This window comes from Phocoena phocoena, chromosome 19 (genome assembly GCF_963924675.1).
Source record: "Phocoena phocoena chromosome 19, mPhoPho1.1, whole genome shotgun sequence".
NCBI classification, from domain to species: Eukaryota; Metazoa; Chordata; class Mammalia; order Artiodactyla; family Phocoenidae; genus Phocoena; species Phocoena phocoena.
This window is the reverse complement of record NC_089237.1, coordinates 7338531-7354878: the sequence shown is the minus strand read 5'-3', so window position 1 is coordinate 7354878 and position 16348 is coordinate 7338531. Positions and strand designations below refer to the sequence as shown.

Here is a 16348-nt window from a genome sequence, read left to right as displayed (position 1 = left end):
CCCATTAGTGACCTTCGGGGCAGGCACCGGCATCCCTGAGGCCTTTTAAAAGATGGGTATGGGGACTTCCCTGGTGGCACAGTGGATAAGACTCTGCGCTCCCAAGGCGGGGCCCCGGGTTCGATCTCTGGTCAGGGAACTAGATTCCACATGCATGCCTCAACTAAGGAGCCCACGTGTGGCAACTAAGACCGGGTGCAACTAAATAAATATTGAAAAAAAGAAAAAAAAAGATGGTATGTACAGCAAGAAACCAATACAACATCATAAAGCAACTATACTGCAATAAAAATTTAGGGGCTTCCCTGGTGGCTCAGTGGTTGAGAGTCTGCCTGCCGATGCAGGGGACACGGGTTCGTGCCCCGGTCCAGGAGGATCCCACATGCCGCGGAGCGGCTGGGCCCGTGAGCCATGGCCGCTGAGCCTGCGCGTCTGGAGCCTGAGCTCCGCAACGGGAGAGGCCACAGCAGTGAGAGGCCCGCGTACCGCAAAACAATAAATAAAAGATGGGTAGCCTACTGAAGAGAAGGGGCTGGCCATAGCCACCAGGCCTGCAGAATTGACGTTAGGACCCCCTCCTCTTTCTCTAGAGCGAGTCACCCAGCAGCCCAGGATTATGCCGTGCCTACTGGCCCTCCCTCCTTGGATCTTTGCTCAGTCCTTGGCTTGTGGGGCAGGGGCAGCCCCAGGCTCTGGGAGACTGAGGCCCCCAAATGGCTGGGGAGACCCGGGGGTGGGGGGGCGTTGCGGGAAGGCATTGCCTCCGTTGCTCCAAGGCAGGTGGCTCCCAGGAGGCACTAGCAGCTCTAACACATCGCAGGCAGAGCCTGCTGGGAAGGAGCCACCCTCTAAGAGGGGCCTGGGGTAAGGGAGCTCTGAGCCAGCCAAGGGGGTGCTTCTTGGAGGAAATGAATTTCCTGCAGCCTTGGGGCATAGGCGCCACACCCACACACTACACAATATAGGCTGCCTTACCCAGGCTTCCCAGGGGCACCATTACATACACAGGTACAGACACTGGAGGGCCCAGCCCAGCTTTTACTCACCCTCCTGTGCCCCCAGGCTGGGCACACAGTGGGCTAGTGCCCAGCACTTCATGTACATAATTGCCATTTAATCTGTACAGGAACCAGTGGGGATGATTGCATTGTTCCCATATCCAGGGTGAGACCCGGGCAGCGCACACCCCCCATTTAGCCTTCACTTTATACTCGGAGGCTCTAAAGTGGCAGCTGGGGACTAGTTATGCACTCAGGAGTGTTGTGTTTGACTCAACTTGTGTTTAAAAAGTTTTTTGTTTTTTGTTTTTTTTGGCCTCCCTGCACAGCTTGTGGGATCTTAGTTCCCCAACCAGCGACTGAACCCGGGCCCTGGCAGTGAAAGCGTGGATTCCTAACCACTGGACCACCAAGGAAAATCCCTAAAAAGTTTTAAAAGTAGTTGTCGGCGTTAAAAATAATAAGGTTTCACATAAAAGTTAGGATTGTGGGCTTATTGGAAGAGGTGGCTGGCCGTGGCGGGCTGGGCAGAGCCCTCGGGAAACGTTCTCTCCAGGCTACTCTAGGTCCCCAGGCTGCAAGGGTCTTTTTATGTACCACCTGGGTCCCGGAAGTATGTGATTGCCACCCAGTGTTATCACATAGGGGCACACTCAGGCCTTGCAGGCACAGGGACATGCATATTCTTGGACACACACTGTGACCCACATGAACGTAGGCTCGGCGCTCTCCCCATACCCGCCGTCCCTCCCACCCACGGGACCCCTGTTGCATGTCTGCACCTGCCCTCCGTGGTTCTCTCCCTTCCTGCTTTCCTGGCCCTTCTGCTGCTCTATTGCCCACAGAAATCAAGGCCAAGGAGATAGGCACTCCTTCCCTGCTGTCCTTCCGGCTCTCCTCTCCCCACTCAGCCCCCAGGATGGAGCCTCTCAGTCTTCACTTCCAGCTCCTCCAAGGCAGCAACAACCATGCCCACACTTGGGCTCAGGGTGTGGCAAGACCATGGGGGAGAAGCAGGAGCCCTGCCGCTGCCCTCTGGGAGCCATCTAGAGGCCCCCGCCTACAACCAGAGGCCCACCCGGGGCTAAAGGGGTGGGAAAGGGGGCTGGCTCTGGAGGAGTTTACAGGTGGTGGGCACAGCCTCCAGGGGTGTTGGATGAGGTCAGGAGAGCTTCCTGGAGGAAGGGTGTCCTGAGCTGACTTCGGGAGGAGGGCCAAGAGAAGAGGAGAGTCAGGGACTCCCCAGACCCCAGACGGACTGTGGCACCACACAGCCAAGCCGGGAGGGCCTCTGCCTCTAGGTGGCTGCTTCTTTTTGAACGCCAGAGGGGCCCAGCCCAGTAAGCCTGCCAGCCACTGCCTGGCCCCTGCCCACTTCTCCCTCATATCCACCCAAGGGCCGGGCGGCCAGCCTTCAGGAAGGAAAGAGCCGGGGAAACAAAAGCCACCCGGCCCACCAATCAGCTCCCCGCGGGTCTTCCCAGTTGGGGTGCGCGCTCACTTTCTTCTTCTCCCCTCGGAGGTCCCTGAATGAGCGCCCAGCCCCGGCGGCCCGAGGCGCTGGAGGGGCGTGCGGTGTGCGGCCGCCCCGCGCCAGTGCCCCGGCCGCCTGCCGTGGTCCGAGGATGGACCTACCTTGGGGCTGACTCGCGCGCTCCCCGCGCTGGGCTCCGCTCGGCGGCTCCGGAGGCGGCGCGCGGGCGAGCCGGGACTGTCCAGAGCGCGGGCTGCAGGGAGGGCGGGCGGCGGCGGGGAGGGACCGCTTTATGGGCTGGGCGGCAGGTAGGAAGGAGGAGCGGATGAGTCAGGCAGACCGCATTCCTGCGCGCGGCGCGCACCTGTCGGAGCAGGAGCCGTGCGCTACCGCCTCCGGACCGCCCCCCGGAAAAGGCTGCGGCTCCCGCGCAGCCCGGCCCCGCGCACCGACCCACCGCAGCGGGGGCGGGGGGAGCCACCCCCTTCTCTCCGGCCCCGGGAGCGGCACCTCCCTCCCCACCCCAGGCTGCAGACTCGGGTGCTGGGCTGCCCCGGGCTGGGGGTGGCCTCTTAGCCCCCTTCTCGGACTGCCGCCCTCTCTCCTCCAGACTGTGAACCATCCCCACTGTCCTTGGGAGCCATCTAGTTAGAGCCGCAGACACACAGCCCGGCGGCGATCGAGTGCGCGCACCGCTTCGCTCCTCCCTGCGCCAGCGCGAAGGATTGGCCCCGGGGCTGCCCCAAGCCAGGTCAGCCATTCACCGGGTCTTCTCGGCCTTCCCCCCACTCTCCAACGCACGCACGTGTGCCCAGAGGGAGATCTGAGCAAGGACTGGTTCCCTGAGTGTCTTCAGGCAAGCTAATTGAACCTTCTTAAAGTGTCAATAATACCCATCAAGATGCAGCACCCACCTGACGTGGAGTAGGCACTCGAATCGTTACAGCTGTTCTTGACAAGCTGGTTCACAAGTCTAACCCCTCCAGTCCTCTTTCAAGTGCTACTGGTTAAGTGTGTTCGAGCTGGACCCTCTCAAGTTGCTCCCTGACCTCAACTGGGTGTATTTCTCTGGCCCCACCTGCCAACAATGCTGGACAAAACCCGATTGCTGGCAGCCCCCCCACCAGCCACCAAGCAGCTTCAAGCCAGCATGCTTTTTGCAACCTGGGGCTGTTTTGCACCAGGCTGGTGCCTTTGCTTGGGATCCTCCCACCCCCACCCCAGCCTGGTTTATCCTCCTTATCCTTGAAGGCATTGTGCTGATGTCACATGCTCCAGGGAGCCTCCTTGACCTCCTAGCATGCTGGATTATGTCATGCGTACCCCTGGGGCATGTTTTTTTTCATGTAATTTGCCACATTGATTTGAAATGATCTGTTTGGGGGTCTCTTCCCCGTTGGACTGTGAACCCCAAGGACAGACACAGTCTAGCACATCTTTTGATCCCCAGCACCTACCTCAGTGCCTAGCACATAGCAGGTGCTCAATAAACGTGTGGCTGACCCAAATGGGATTGCCACATCACCTCCCTGAGCCTCGGCACTCTCCTCTGTAAACAGACGCATACACCACCAACTCTGAGTGACCATGGGAGCAGCTGGGACTGGATGCGGACGAGCTGTGGACACCAAGTGCTCACTGCAACTGGGCGAGCCACAGACACCACTCGACCACCTTGCCCAGTCATCTGAGATCTGCTCTGCACGGGCCAGGAGCTCAGAGAGGCTGCCTCCTGGATTCGGGAGCTCTGTGGCAGGAGCCCCAGTTTGGTTGGGGTACCCAGGTCGTGCCCTGTGGACCTGAGTTACTCCAGCAGGCTGGAGAATACGGGCTCAGAGAGCAGCCTGTGACACCACCCATTAGAAGGTTGGGGTAGGGGATATGCACCCCACTGTGGGGGGCGGCTGACACAGCCTCCTAGAGAAGGAGACCCTGGCCCAGAGGCAGCAATGCCACAGACCCCACTGGGCTCAGCAGCCCCTTCCTCTCCTCATTCCAGACCCTTTTAAAAGTGACTAGGGAGACTTCCCTGGAGGTCCAGTAATTAAGACTCCAAGCTTCAAATGCTGGGGGTTCGATCCCTGGTCGGGGAACTAAGATCCCACGTGCCCGTGTGGTGTGGCCAAAAAATGAAAAGTTAAAAAAAATTTTTTTTAATAAAAAAAAAAAAGACTAGGGCGGCTGAAGTCTGGTATCTGCTGAGATGAGACATGCACCCCTGGGAGGCCCATAGAAGAGAAGCCGTGAGTTTCTTTCTTTCTTCTTTTTTAAAAATAATTTATTTTTGGCTGCGTTGGGCCTTTGTTGCTACATGTGGGCTTTCTCTAGTTGCGGCGAGCGGGGGCTAATCTTTGTTGCAGTGCTTGGGCTTATTGCAGTGGCTTCTCTTGTTGCAGAGCACGGGCTCTAGGCACGTGGGCTTCCGTAGTTGTGGCACACGGACTTCAGTAGTTGTGGCTCGCAGGCTCTAGAGCACAGGCTCAGTAGTTGTGGCGCACGGGCTTACTTGCTCTGCGGCATGTGGGATCTTCCCAGACCAGGGATCAAACCTGTGTCCCCTGCATTGGCAGGCGGATTCTTTATTTTTTTAAGATGTTGGGGGTAGGAGTTTATTAATTTATTTATTTTTGCTGTGTTGGGTCTTTGTTTCTGTGCGAGGGCTTCCTCTAGTTGTGGCAAGCGGGGGCCACTCTTCATCGTAGTGCGCGGGCCTCTCACTATCGCGGCCTCTCTTATTGCGGAGCACAGGCTCCAGACGCACAGGCTCAGTAGTTGTGGCTCACGGGCCTAGTTGCTCCGCGGCATGTGGGATCTTCCCAGACCAGGGCTCGAACCCGTGTCCTCTGCATTAGCAGGCAGACTCCCAACCACTGCACCACCAGGGAAGCCCCGGCAGGTGGATTCTTAACCACTGCACAACCGGGGAAGTCCAAGCTGTGAGTTTCTTCAGGTCTCTTTGAGTCTGGAGTTTCATTACCTGGAACCTGTGTGTGGACCTTGGGGGTCCATGAACCATTTGAGATCATGTGCAAAACTCAAGGTGTATCTGACATCGGAATGTGGATTTGCTGGCAAGAGGATCCTTCCCTTACACTGAATTCCCAAATAGGTACTGGCCCCCAAAGGGTTAAGGAGCATTGTACTACATATTAATTTTATAAAAAAATAAGACAAAAAAACCCACTGTCTCATTCTGCAGCCTTAGGGTCAGAGTGAGCCCGGTAGGTAGTGGAGTTTCCTTCTGCAGGCTTTGCCAAATAGCTGAGGTTCCTGGAACAGGATGGAGAAGCCCAAGAACCTCAAACTGCAGCTCCTACCTGCCTGTCTCATCCTGTGGCCTCTGGCAGGCCAGACTTGCTCCCTCATTAGTTCAATCGTTTATTCATTTAACAAGCATTTAATGAGCTCTTATGCCAGGTGCTGGGGATCCCCAGAGGAATGATACACACCACCTGCTTGCTTCACGGAGCTCAGTTTAAACCATGGACCTGCAAAGCGGGCTGCATATTCTCCAGGGATATGCCACATGATCCACTATTTTTGGCTTGACAATGTACATCACTTATTGGCACAGTGGTACCCATTTCTATAAATAAACAACTTAAATGATAAATAGACAGTGGATGTGTGACCAGAACAGTTTGGTGACCCGTCTAGAGACCTTGTATCAACCCTCACTACATCTGATTGTTTTATCTTTCTTACTCCTAAGACAGTGTTTCCCCGACCCACCCCCCCAAAAAAATTGACCTTTTATTTTTATTTTTTAAAAATTAATAATTTATTTTTTTGGCTGCGTTGAGTCTTCATTGCTGCGCGCGGGCTTTCTCTAGTTGTGGCGAGTGGGCGCTACTCTTCATTGCGGTGCGTGGACTTCTCATTGTGGTGGCTTCTTTTGTTGTGGAGCACGGGCTCTAGGTACGCGGGCTCAGTAGTTGTGGCTCGTGGGCTCTAGAGCACAGGCTCAGTAGCTGTGGCGCACGGGCTTAGTTGCTCTGCAGCATGTGGGATCTTCCCGGACCGGGGCACGAACCCGTGTCCCCTGCATCGGCAGGCGGACTCTCAACCACTGCGCCACCAGGGAAGCCCTGGACTTGATTTTTTAGCCTCCTGTAAACTGGAAGTTAAGTCTAAAAGCCTGATTAGATTCAGTTTAAACTTTTTTGTTTAAAAAGGATGGTCAGAGGTGGTGCTGTGTTTCATTGGTGGCGTGTGATGTCAGCTGCCCCCTGTTAGTGATGATTGAGGAAGTGACCACCATCTCTCTCCACTGTAAAAATACATTTTCACTTTATGATTAAGAAGTAATTAAGAGGGCTTCCCTGGTGGCGCAGTGGTTGAGAGTCCGCCTGCCGATGCAGGGGACGCGGGTTCGTGCCCTGGTCCGCGAAGATCCCACATGCCGTGGAGTGGCTGGGCCCGTGAGCCATGGCCACTGAGCCTGCGCGTCCGGAGCCTGTGCTCCACAGCAGTGAGAGGGCCACGTACCGCAAAAAAAAAAAAAAAAAAATAGAGGTTTCCTTCATCAACTGGGAATGAATTATGTGCCTCCAAAATACACATACACAAAGGGTAAATGCTTCTTTTCTTTTTGAGTTATAGAACTTTAAAAAATTACAATGATTGCTACAAAGCAACCCCAAGGGACTTCTTCCCTGGTGGCGCAGTGGTTAAGAATCCGCCTGCCAGTGCAGGAGACACAGATTTGAGCCCTGGTCCTGGAAGATCCCACATGCCGCGGAGCAACTAAGCCCGTGCTCCACAACTACTGACCCTGTGCTCTAGAGCCCGCGAGCCACAACTACTGAGCCCGTGTGCCACAACTACTGAAGCCCACACACCTAGAGCCCATGCTCCGCAACAAGAGAAGCCACCACAATGAGAAGCCCACGCACCGCAACGAAGAGCAGCCCCCATTCACTGCAATTAGAGAAAGCCCGCATGCAGCAATGAAGACCCAACACAGCCAAAAATAAATAAATAAACTTAAAAAAATAAAGCAAGGGCTTCCCTGGTGGCGCAGTGGTTGGGAGTCCGCCTGCCGATGCAGGGGACGCGGGTTCGTGCCCCGGTCCGGGGGGATCCCACATGCCGTGGAGCGGCTGGGCCTGTGGGCCATGGCCGCTGGGCCTGCGCGTCCGGAGCCTGTGCTCTGCGACGGGAGAGGCCGCAACGGTGAGAGGCCCGCGTACCGCAAAAACAAAAAAAACAAAAACAAAAACAAACAAAATAAAGCAACCCCCAGAAATGTTTTTACATTGTGCTAAAAACATAACATATGGACTTCCCTGGCAGTCCAGTGTTTAAGACTCTGTGCTTCCACCACAGGGTACACGGGTTCAGCCTCTGGTCGGGGAACTAAGATCCCACATACCGAGCGGCACGGCCAAAAACCCCAAAACAAAACAAAAAAACCCACCATTACATAAATATTACCATCTTAATTAGTTTTCTTTCTTTTTTTAAATTTTTTTTAATGTTTTGGCTTGCGGGATCTTTGTTCCCTGACCAGGGATGGAACTCAGGCCACCACAGTGAAAGCGTGGAGTCCTAACCACTGGACCACCAGGGAATTCCCTTAATCTGTTTTAAGTGTATAGTTCAATAGTGTTAAATATGTACACATTGTTGGGCAACAGATTTCCAGAACTTTTTCATCTTGCACACTGAAACTCTATACCCATTAAATAGCTCCCCATTTCCCCCTCCCCCCAGCCCCTGATTAATTAGCATTCTATTTTCTGTCTCAATGATTTTGGCTACTCTAGGTGTCTCATGTGAGTGGAATCATATACTATGTCTTTTTGTGTTTGGCTTATTTCACTTAGCATAATGCCCACAAGGTACGTCTGTGTTGTAGCATGTGGCAGGATTTCCTTCCTTTTTAAGGCTGAATAATATTTCATTGTATGTATAGACCACATTTTGTTTATCCACTCATCTGTTGGTGGACATCGGGTAGCTTCCACCTCTTGGTTATTGTAAATAATGCTGCTATGAACATGGGTGTGCACCATACCTTCCAGACCCTGCTTTCAATTTTATCGGACATAAACCCAGAAGTGGTGGATCACACGGCAGTCCTATTTTTAATTTTTTGAGGACCACCATGCTGTTTTCCATAGCAATTGCATAATTTTATAATCCCATCAACAGTGCGCAAGGCTTAATTCTTTTAACTATGAATTTCAGAGTAAAGAGTTGATATATTCAACTCAAAATTTTTTCCTTTCTTTTTTCAAATACGATGCATGCGTGGATTTTCATTTATTCAATAGTTTACAACTGTGATGTTGTGATATAATAAGTAATACCTATTTGGTCTTCGTCCATGGTTTTTCCGAACAGCTCCGGAGCAATAAAGGTGAAAGGAGAGTCTTTGTTATTCATAACAAGCCCCTTTCAACCACACCAGAGTTTATGTTAATGAGGTGACTTTTGGAAAGCCACTAAGGTTGGGGGGCACTGGTTGTCAGGGGAACCAACCACGTGATTAGAGAGTTGAAACTTTCAGCCTCAACACCGCCCCACCCTCACCCCAACCTCCACCCACCTCCAGAGAAGGGGGATGGGCTAGAGATGGCGTTTCATCGCCAATGGCCAACGATTTAACGAATCATGCCTAGTAATGAAGCCTGCATAAAAATCCTAATCAAAGTGGGTTCAGATTGCTAAATACATGGAGTGCTAGGAGGGTAGTGTGCCCAGAGAGAGCACGGAAGCTCCACACCCCTTACCCCATACTGTTCCCTATGCATCTCTTCCTTCTGGCTGATCCTGAGTTGTATCCTGCTGTAATGAACCAGTAATCTAGTAAGTAAACGGTTTTCCTGAGTTCTGGGAGCCATTCTAGCAGATTATTGAGCCCAAGGAGGAGTCATGGGAACCTCCAATTTATAACCAGTTGGTCAGGAGTAGGGGAGGCCCAGACAGGCAGTTGGCCTCTGAGTAGGGAGCAGTCTTGTGGGACAGACCTGTGGGGTCTGGGCTAACTCCAGGCAGCTGGTGTCAGAACTGCTTGGTTGTGGAAAACCCATACATTTGGTGTCAGAAGCGCTTTATGATGTTGTGAGTAGCAGTGTATAGGAAGCAAAGGAGTTTTTCCTTTTTCACAATAATTGGCCAGTGGGAGATCTCTTCAAACCTGCTCCTTTGACCTTTGAAACACTCCTTGCAGTCCTCCCTGCTTTCTGGGACAAACTGGCCCAGTCCCACTTAGATTTCTAGATAGGCCATTTCTCTCCAAGGAGCCCTGGTTCCTTTTAGTGGGGAATGGTATTAGATATCAAGATTTGGGTGCTACATGTGCTCGTTCCTACTGGGGGCCATTGCTTCTGGGTCCTTTCAAAGGACATAGCTGGGACTTTTTTCTTATTTTTGAATCGTGAGTTCATCATCTTTTTTAAAAAAAATATATTTATTTTATTTATTTATTTTTGGCTGCATTGGGTCTTCATTGCTGCGCATGGGTTTTCTCTAGTTGCGGCGAGCGGGGGCTACTCTTTGTTGCGGTGCACGGGCTTTTCATTGCGGTGGCTTCTCTTGTTGTGGAGCACGGGCTCTAGGCACGCGGGCTTCAGTAGTTGTAGCATGTGGGCTCAGTAGTTGTGGCTCGCAGGCTCTAGAGCGTAGGCTCAGCAGTTGTGGTGCACGGGCTTAGTTGCTCCGCGGCATGTGGGATCTTCCCGGACCAGGGCTCGAACATGTGTCCCCTGCATTGGCAGGCGGATTCTTAGCTCCTGCCAAGATACTTCGTCCCTGAATCATGGGTTCATACTGATGTTTCCAATTCAAATTTAAAATGAAAGATTTTTCTTGTGTCTCTTTCCTCTATCTTTTGTTTTGTATTTCTTCCCTTTCTTACACAGAAGCATATTCTATGTACTGTTCGGCACCTTGCCCTTTTCATTTTCTCTCTCCTGAATATCACGCCAAATTTGGCCACAGAGATCTTCCTCATTCTTTTTTTTCTAATTTATTTATTTTTGCTGTGTTGGGTCTTCGTTTCTGTGCGAGGGCTTTCTCTAGTTGCGGCGAGTGGGGGCCACTCTTCATCGCGGTGCGCGGGCCTCACACTGTCGCGGCCTCTCCCGTTGCGGAGCACAGGCTCCAGATGCGCAGGGTCAGAGGTTGTGGCTCACGGGCCCAGTTGCTCTGCGGCATGTGGGATCTTCCCGGGCCGGGGCTCGAACCCGTGTCCCCTGCATTAGCAGGCAGATTCTTAACCACTGAGCCACCAGGGAAGCCCCTTCCTCATTCTTTATGGTACAAAGGGCCTTACTTTTTTATATTTTTTATTATAGAGATTTTAAACATACATAAAGGCACTCCTCCTCATTAGGGAGGACGCCCACACCCTTTCTCTCTGGGTGTGTGTCTTTGCCTTGCTTCTGTCTTGAAAAAAGTTTCTCTGTGTGCTCTCCAAAACAAAAAAACAAACCCACAAAGTTAGAGAGTACCCATCACTGAGCCTTATCAACTGCCAACATGTGGCCAATGTTCAGCGGGAGGCTGTGAGGTTGGCACATGGGTTTGGAATTTTCAGTCCAGTGGCCATGGGGGCAGGGACCACTGCTCCCTCCATCCCTCCAAACACCTGGGCACTTATCTCACACCAAGCACTTGGGACACAGCTTTGTTGGATTGTGTTGTTTCCGCTCATAAGAGAACCGTGTCTCAGCCCAATGTGTGGACAGAAGTGTTAAGGCAGTAGTGTTATCAGAGATGTGGGAGCCCTGAGAAAGGAGCAACTAACGCCCAGGAGAGTCAGGAAGGGGTTAAGAAAATCTGAGCTGCATCTTGAAGGTATCTGTGCACAGGTAGGGAGTGATACAAGGGCAATGGTGAGAAAGTTGGGAGAAGCCAAGGATGGGGGCGTGGGCAGGGTCAGCGGCGGGAGGGGTGTGGAGGCGGGAGACTGGCGAGGTGATGAGAATGCTGGTGGCCTTGCCTGCCAGGCTGAAGTGGAATCTCCTGTGGACAGCGGGAGGGCACATGACGTGGCCAGAGCTGGGATGCAGGAAGATGCTCCCCAGAACCGGACTGGAGCTTGGATGGGAGTGGGAGAGTGAGAAAGACAGCAGATGAGGCCGAAGCGATCAGTGAACCGAGGCAGCAATAACCATGGTGGGGGAGGGGTTTCTGAAGTGACCCATTGGTTGTGGGGTAGAGCACAGGGGTCCAGGATGCAGCTGTGAGCCCTGGATGACCATGATGCCATCACCCAAGATGAGGACCATAGGAGGAGGGTAGGGGATGTATTGGTGGGTGGGAGTAGGGTTCAGCTTGGACAGGCGGTTTGCAAGCAGGGACAGAGGACTTTGGACCCGCGTGCTGGGGACACACAGTCTCCAGAGAAAGCTGATAATCCGCGCCTGTGGCACCCTCAGTGGAACTAAGGTGGGCAGGCACCAATCCTGTTTTACAGGATAAACTGAAATTCAGCGGTATTAAAGACCTTCACCCCACTCACAAGGCTTCTAAGTGGAACGACTGTCAACTCTGGGCTGCCCAACCCCACTGTGTTCATTCCCCAGGGCCCCAGCGGCTGGGCCCCGCGGGGGAAAGTCATTACTGATCCCACCGGACAGCTTGACGGCCAGGATGGGGGTGCCCAGAGCACAGTCAAAGGCCAGGACCCTGGCCAGTTTTATCATCTCGGGAGTTTGCTTCCCTCCTTGGTCTAAAACAAGAAGGAACTGGATCGGCCAACAACAGACATGTGTAGAGTACTTTAGAGTTAATACAACTTTTGCATAAATCATGTCATTGATTCTCTACAACCACCTTGAGAAGCTTTATTACGGTGATCTGACAAAGAAGGCTTACAGAAGTAAGGGCCCAAGACACGACTCAAACTCGTTTTAAACTGGGATCTAGAGCAGAGGTGCTGACCCCGCTCCTGCTGTCTCCACGGTCCCACGCTGCCGCCCACACAAGCTCCACGGGGCCCTTGTGGAATGAGGGGCCCCTGTCGGAGGAGGCTGCAGGGCAGGAAGCCCCTTCTGACCCGGGGGACAGCAGCCCCTCTCTTCAGGGTTGCGATGTCTTCACAAAGGACGAGAGGGGGAGAACCGACCTCTTCTGGTGCCGAGTGTGTGTTTGTGGGGAGGGGGCGAGTGTGACTCGATCTCTATTTTGGGGACCACAGGGCAGGGTTGTCACACCCCTCTGGTCATGCAACAGTATCGGGCACAACCTCGGGACCACCTAACCCCCCGCCCACCTCAGGGAAGCAACCCTGCTCTTCACAGCCCCGCTTCCTTCTCTGAACACAAAGCCCTCCCGCTGGAGGAGGGAGCTGCCAAAGCGCAGGCAAGGCAGACCCGTTCTCTCCAGCCTCGGCCTCGGCCTCCAGGCCTGGCAGCGGCTGGGAAATCTGTTTTGGCCCCAGAAGGAGCCCGGCGGCCACTGGCGCTGCCCGGGTGCTGCTGTGGGGCAGAGATAACCGGCACAGGAAGGGTGGGGTGGCGGGAGCCTCCCAGAAGCCGGGTTTCGCGTAAACAATGAGTGGCTGCCCAGCCGTGCCAGGAGGTGACTAATCTCCCCACACTGGGCCTGCTCACACCTCGCCCCCTCCCTGCATGGGCTGGGGGTCAACCCCAGCCCTCCTGGTCACTGGCTTGACTTCAAAAGCCAGGGTGTGTCCAAGAAGTGGTCTGAGGAGGGCCCAACTGCGCCCAAGGGAGTAGAGGCCTGGGCTCCTGCCTGAGTTGCAGGGTCAGGGTAGCAGACAGTGGGAACTGGGGCCTCCCCTGCTCTCGGGACCCTGCCCGCCCACGCCAAGAGACGTTCTCCGGGAATGACCTCAGTGACCTCCTGGGCCCCGTTCTCTGGGCAGCACCGCAGGCTCTGGTCATCCCAGTCAACCCTGACAGTCCCAGCCAAGAAGATGGGGAGGACACTTGAGCTTTCACGTTTGCCTGAAAACAGACTGTAGAAGAGGCCAGTGCATCCGAGATGCTGAGATGTAAGGATACGGTGCTTTTAACAGGGCGGCAGACCCCACAGCATGGAGGACACTGTCCACAGCGCCCCCCTCTGCTGCAGCAATGTCTCTTCCAGCTGGAAGGCTGCACGGAGTCTCCTCTCGGGGTGGCACCCGGGGAGCAGGTCCCAGTCCTGACATATACAAAGTGGCGCCTCCCAGTGGGCATAGGTCACCAGGCTGCACAGTCTCGTCAAGCCCCAGAGTGGCTCCTCCCCCTGATGGAAAGGAGAATGTCCGAGCCACCCCCAGCTGGTCCCTCAGGTCACTGCTTGGCCTTCTTCACGATGGTGCCCACGGCAGAGATAACGGTGGTCTTGGAGCCACTGGCACTGGTGGTCACTGTGACGACAGCGGGCAGGGTGGCCGTAGTGGTGAGGATGGTGGGCTGGGCTATCGTCGTCACCGGGATGGCCGAGTCCCACTTGCTCTTTCTCTTCTGGGCGTCTGGGGTAAGGCAAGAGAGAAGCCAGATCAACTCCAACCACAAAGCAGCAGCCCTTCCCAGTAAGCCGGCAGTCAGAGCCCAGGGGGCAGACACTGCAGGGCCCCTAGCCTCAGAAAGCCAAGGGGCAGCCAGTGGACCGGGACCCCACCCCAGGCTCCAAAGCGGGCTCAGCACAAACCACAGTGAGGCCAGGCCCTGTTCCCCAGAACAAGGGAGGGAAGCCCTCGCTCCGTCCGTGGAGTAGCTGGGAAGCGGAGCCGCCGTCTACCTGCAACAGCTGTGCTGGCCGTGGCGGTGGTGGCGGCCGCAGCGTTGGTCGTGGTCCCTTTCTTGGTGCCCGTCACAAACTCTATCTGGAGGGCGAGAGACAAGCGTTAAAACCCGTGTAAAGCTGTGTCTCCGTATCATTCTGCCACCTGTCTGCTCCCAGGGGACAGGAGATTGGCACCACACAGGAGGCACTGAGAATCAGCTCTGCTGACTGTCCAGGGGTAGAGAGGTGCGGGGGAGGCACTTGAACGGGGTTTAATCCCCTGAAGAGAGCTTCCCCAACAGACATCGGGCCCCTCCCAGTACCACTGTGTCTCTGCGCTCGGGCACCCCTGCCCGCCGCCCCACCTCAGGCCCAGGCCCAGGCCCAGGCCCCCGCCCTCACACTCCGTGGGAGGCGGTGCTGCTCGGGAAGCAGCGTACTCAGGATCCTAAAAGGAGGGGTCGCCGGGCCATGAGACATGGGACCTACAGGGAAGCACTAAGGCAGGCTGCAGAGGTCAGCTCTGGAAGCCAAGAAAGGCACAGACCAGAGCGCTCTGGGAAGGAAATCTCTGCCTCCGTTCAGGCCAAGAACACCTAACTTATGACGACAGAGGGAGAAAGCCCCCAGGGGTCAAGAAACCAAACAGAAGCAAATGGAAAGTGTCTTCAAGCTGACTTAGGGAGCCTTCAAATCCAGCACAGGGCACACCTAAGGCTGCTCAGAGCATCGTCAGGCGATGAACCAGTGTTTGTGGTGAGAGCAGCCTGGACGTCCCAGGGCTTAGCCAGCAGGACCCATGCGCTCCAAACAGCGGCTCTCTTCATCAGGACTGCCAGCCACCACTTACTTTGGTTCGCTCCTTTTTGGCCTTTTCCAATTTGTCCATTTCAATCTTCTGGGCTTTGGCTATGAAGACAAGACGGGCAGTTACACAAGCAGCCGAAACAACTCCCACACGAGGAGGTACTTCAGGCCGAAGGACTAGCACCTGCTGCTTCCCCGGGGCTCTTGTCTGAAGCATCCCTTTGTGATGGGCACAGTCAAGTGCCAGCGCCCGGCCAGCAGGAAGCAGGGGCCTCAGCCTCAAAGGCCCCGAGGCTGGGGCTGTGCACGGCCGTCCGGAGGGGTCAGCCGTTCCCAGCTTCGGCTGGCTGGGAGTGCTGGCCTAGCGTGACTACCTTCTCAGCGACCAAGAGCAGCCAGAACCTTGGATTTTTATTTTTTAATGTACGCATTTTTTTATGCATGTATTTTAAAAAATAAATTTATTTATTTTTAATGTATTTTTGGCTGCGTTGGTTCTTTGTTGCTGCGCGCGGGCTTTCTCTAGTTGCGGCGAGCAGGGGCTACTCTGTTGTGGTACGCGGGCTTCTCATTGCGGTGGCTTCTCTTGTTGCGGAGCATGGGCTCTAGGCGTGCGGGCTTCAGGAGTTGTGGCACGTGGGCTCAGTAGTTGTGGCTCGCGGGCTCTAGAGCGCAGGCTCGGTAGTTGTGGCGCACGGGCTTAGTTGCTCCGCGGCATGTGGGATCTTCCCAGACCAGGGCTCGAACCCGTGTCTCCTGCATTGGCAGGTGGATGCTTAACCACCACGCCACCAGGGAAGTCCTTTAATGTATTTTTTTAATGTACGTATGTATGTATTTATTTGCTGCATCACGCAGCCCATGGGACCTTAGTTTCCTGACCAGGGATTGAACCCACGCCCCCTGCATTGGAAGCTCGGAGTCTTAACCACTGGACCGCCAGGGAAGTCCCTAGATTTTTAGATAAAACGTTGTCAACTAATTCAAATTAGAGCAAGACAAAACTCGTATGGGCCAAACAAAACACACCTACAGGCCAGATCTGGCTCACAGGCTGCTGGTTTGGGACCAGGCATCCGAGGAAATGGGCCCTTTAAAATTCCTCCCAGTTCTCCCAGATGCGCCCCTTCTGAGATTGCTGCACTCCCGCTGGCCCCTGCCTGGGACACCGTCTACACCTGCTCGGCCAGTCTCTGTGCACCTTCAAACCTCGCCTCAGACCTGGTTTCCTCAGTGAGGCCGCCCCACCCCTGGCCCAATTAGGTGGCCCTGCCTGCACGCCCACCATCCCCACACCTGTCATCGCTGGGTCACTCCTTTATTCCTGTCTTCTGTGCTGTACTGTGAGCCTCATGAGTCAGGGGTGGGGTCTGGGCCTTTC

General features: G+C 54.5%; 1 protein-coding gene across 2 annotated transcripts in view; it reads right to left on the bottom strand.

Moving 5' to 3' along the window:
- Positions 1 to 13724: 13724 nt before the first annotated feature.
- SAP30BP (SAP30 binding protein) overlaps positions 13725 to 16348 on the bottom strand; it is a 32550-nt gene continuing 29926 nt past the window's right edge. For both annotated transcript variants that reach the window (XM_065897232.1, XM_065897233.1), the window contains 3 exons: positions 15011 to 15069; positions 14176 to 14260; positions 13725 to 13906 (listed from right to left, as the gene is read on the bottom strand). In XM_065897232.1, coding sequence (XP_065753304.1) covers positions 13725 to 13906; positions 14176 to 14260; positions 15011 to 15069 — 326 coding nt within the window. The remainder of the gene's footprint in view (positions 13907 to 14175; positions 14261 to 15010; positions 15070 to 16348) is intronic.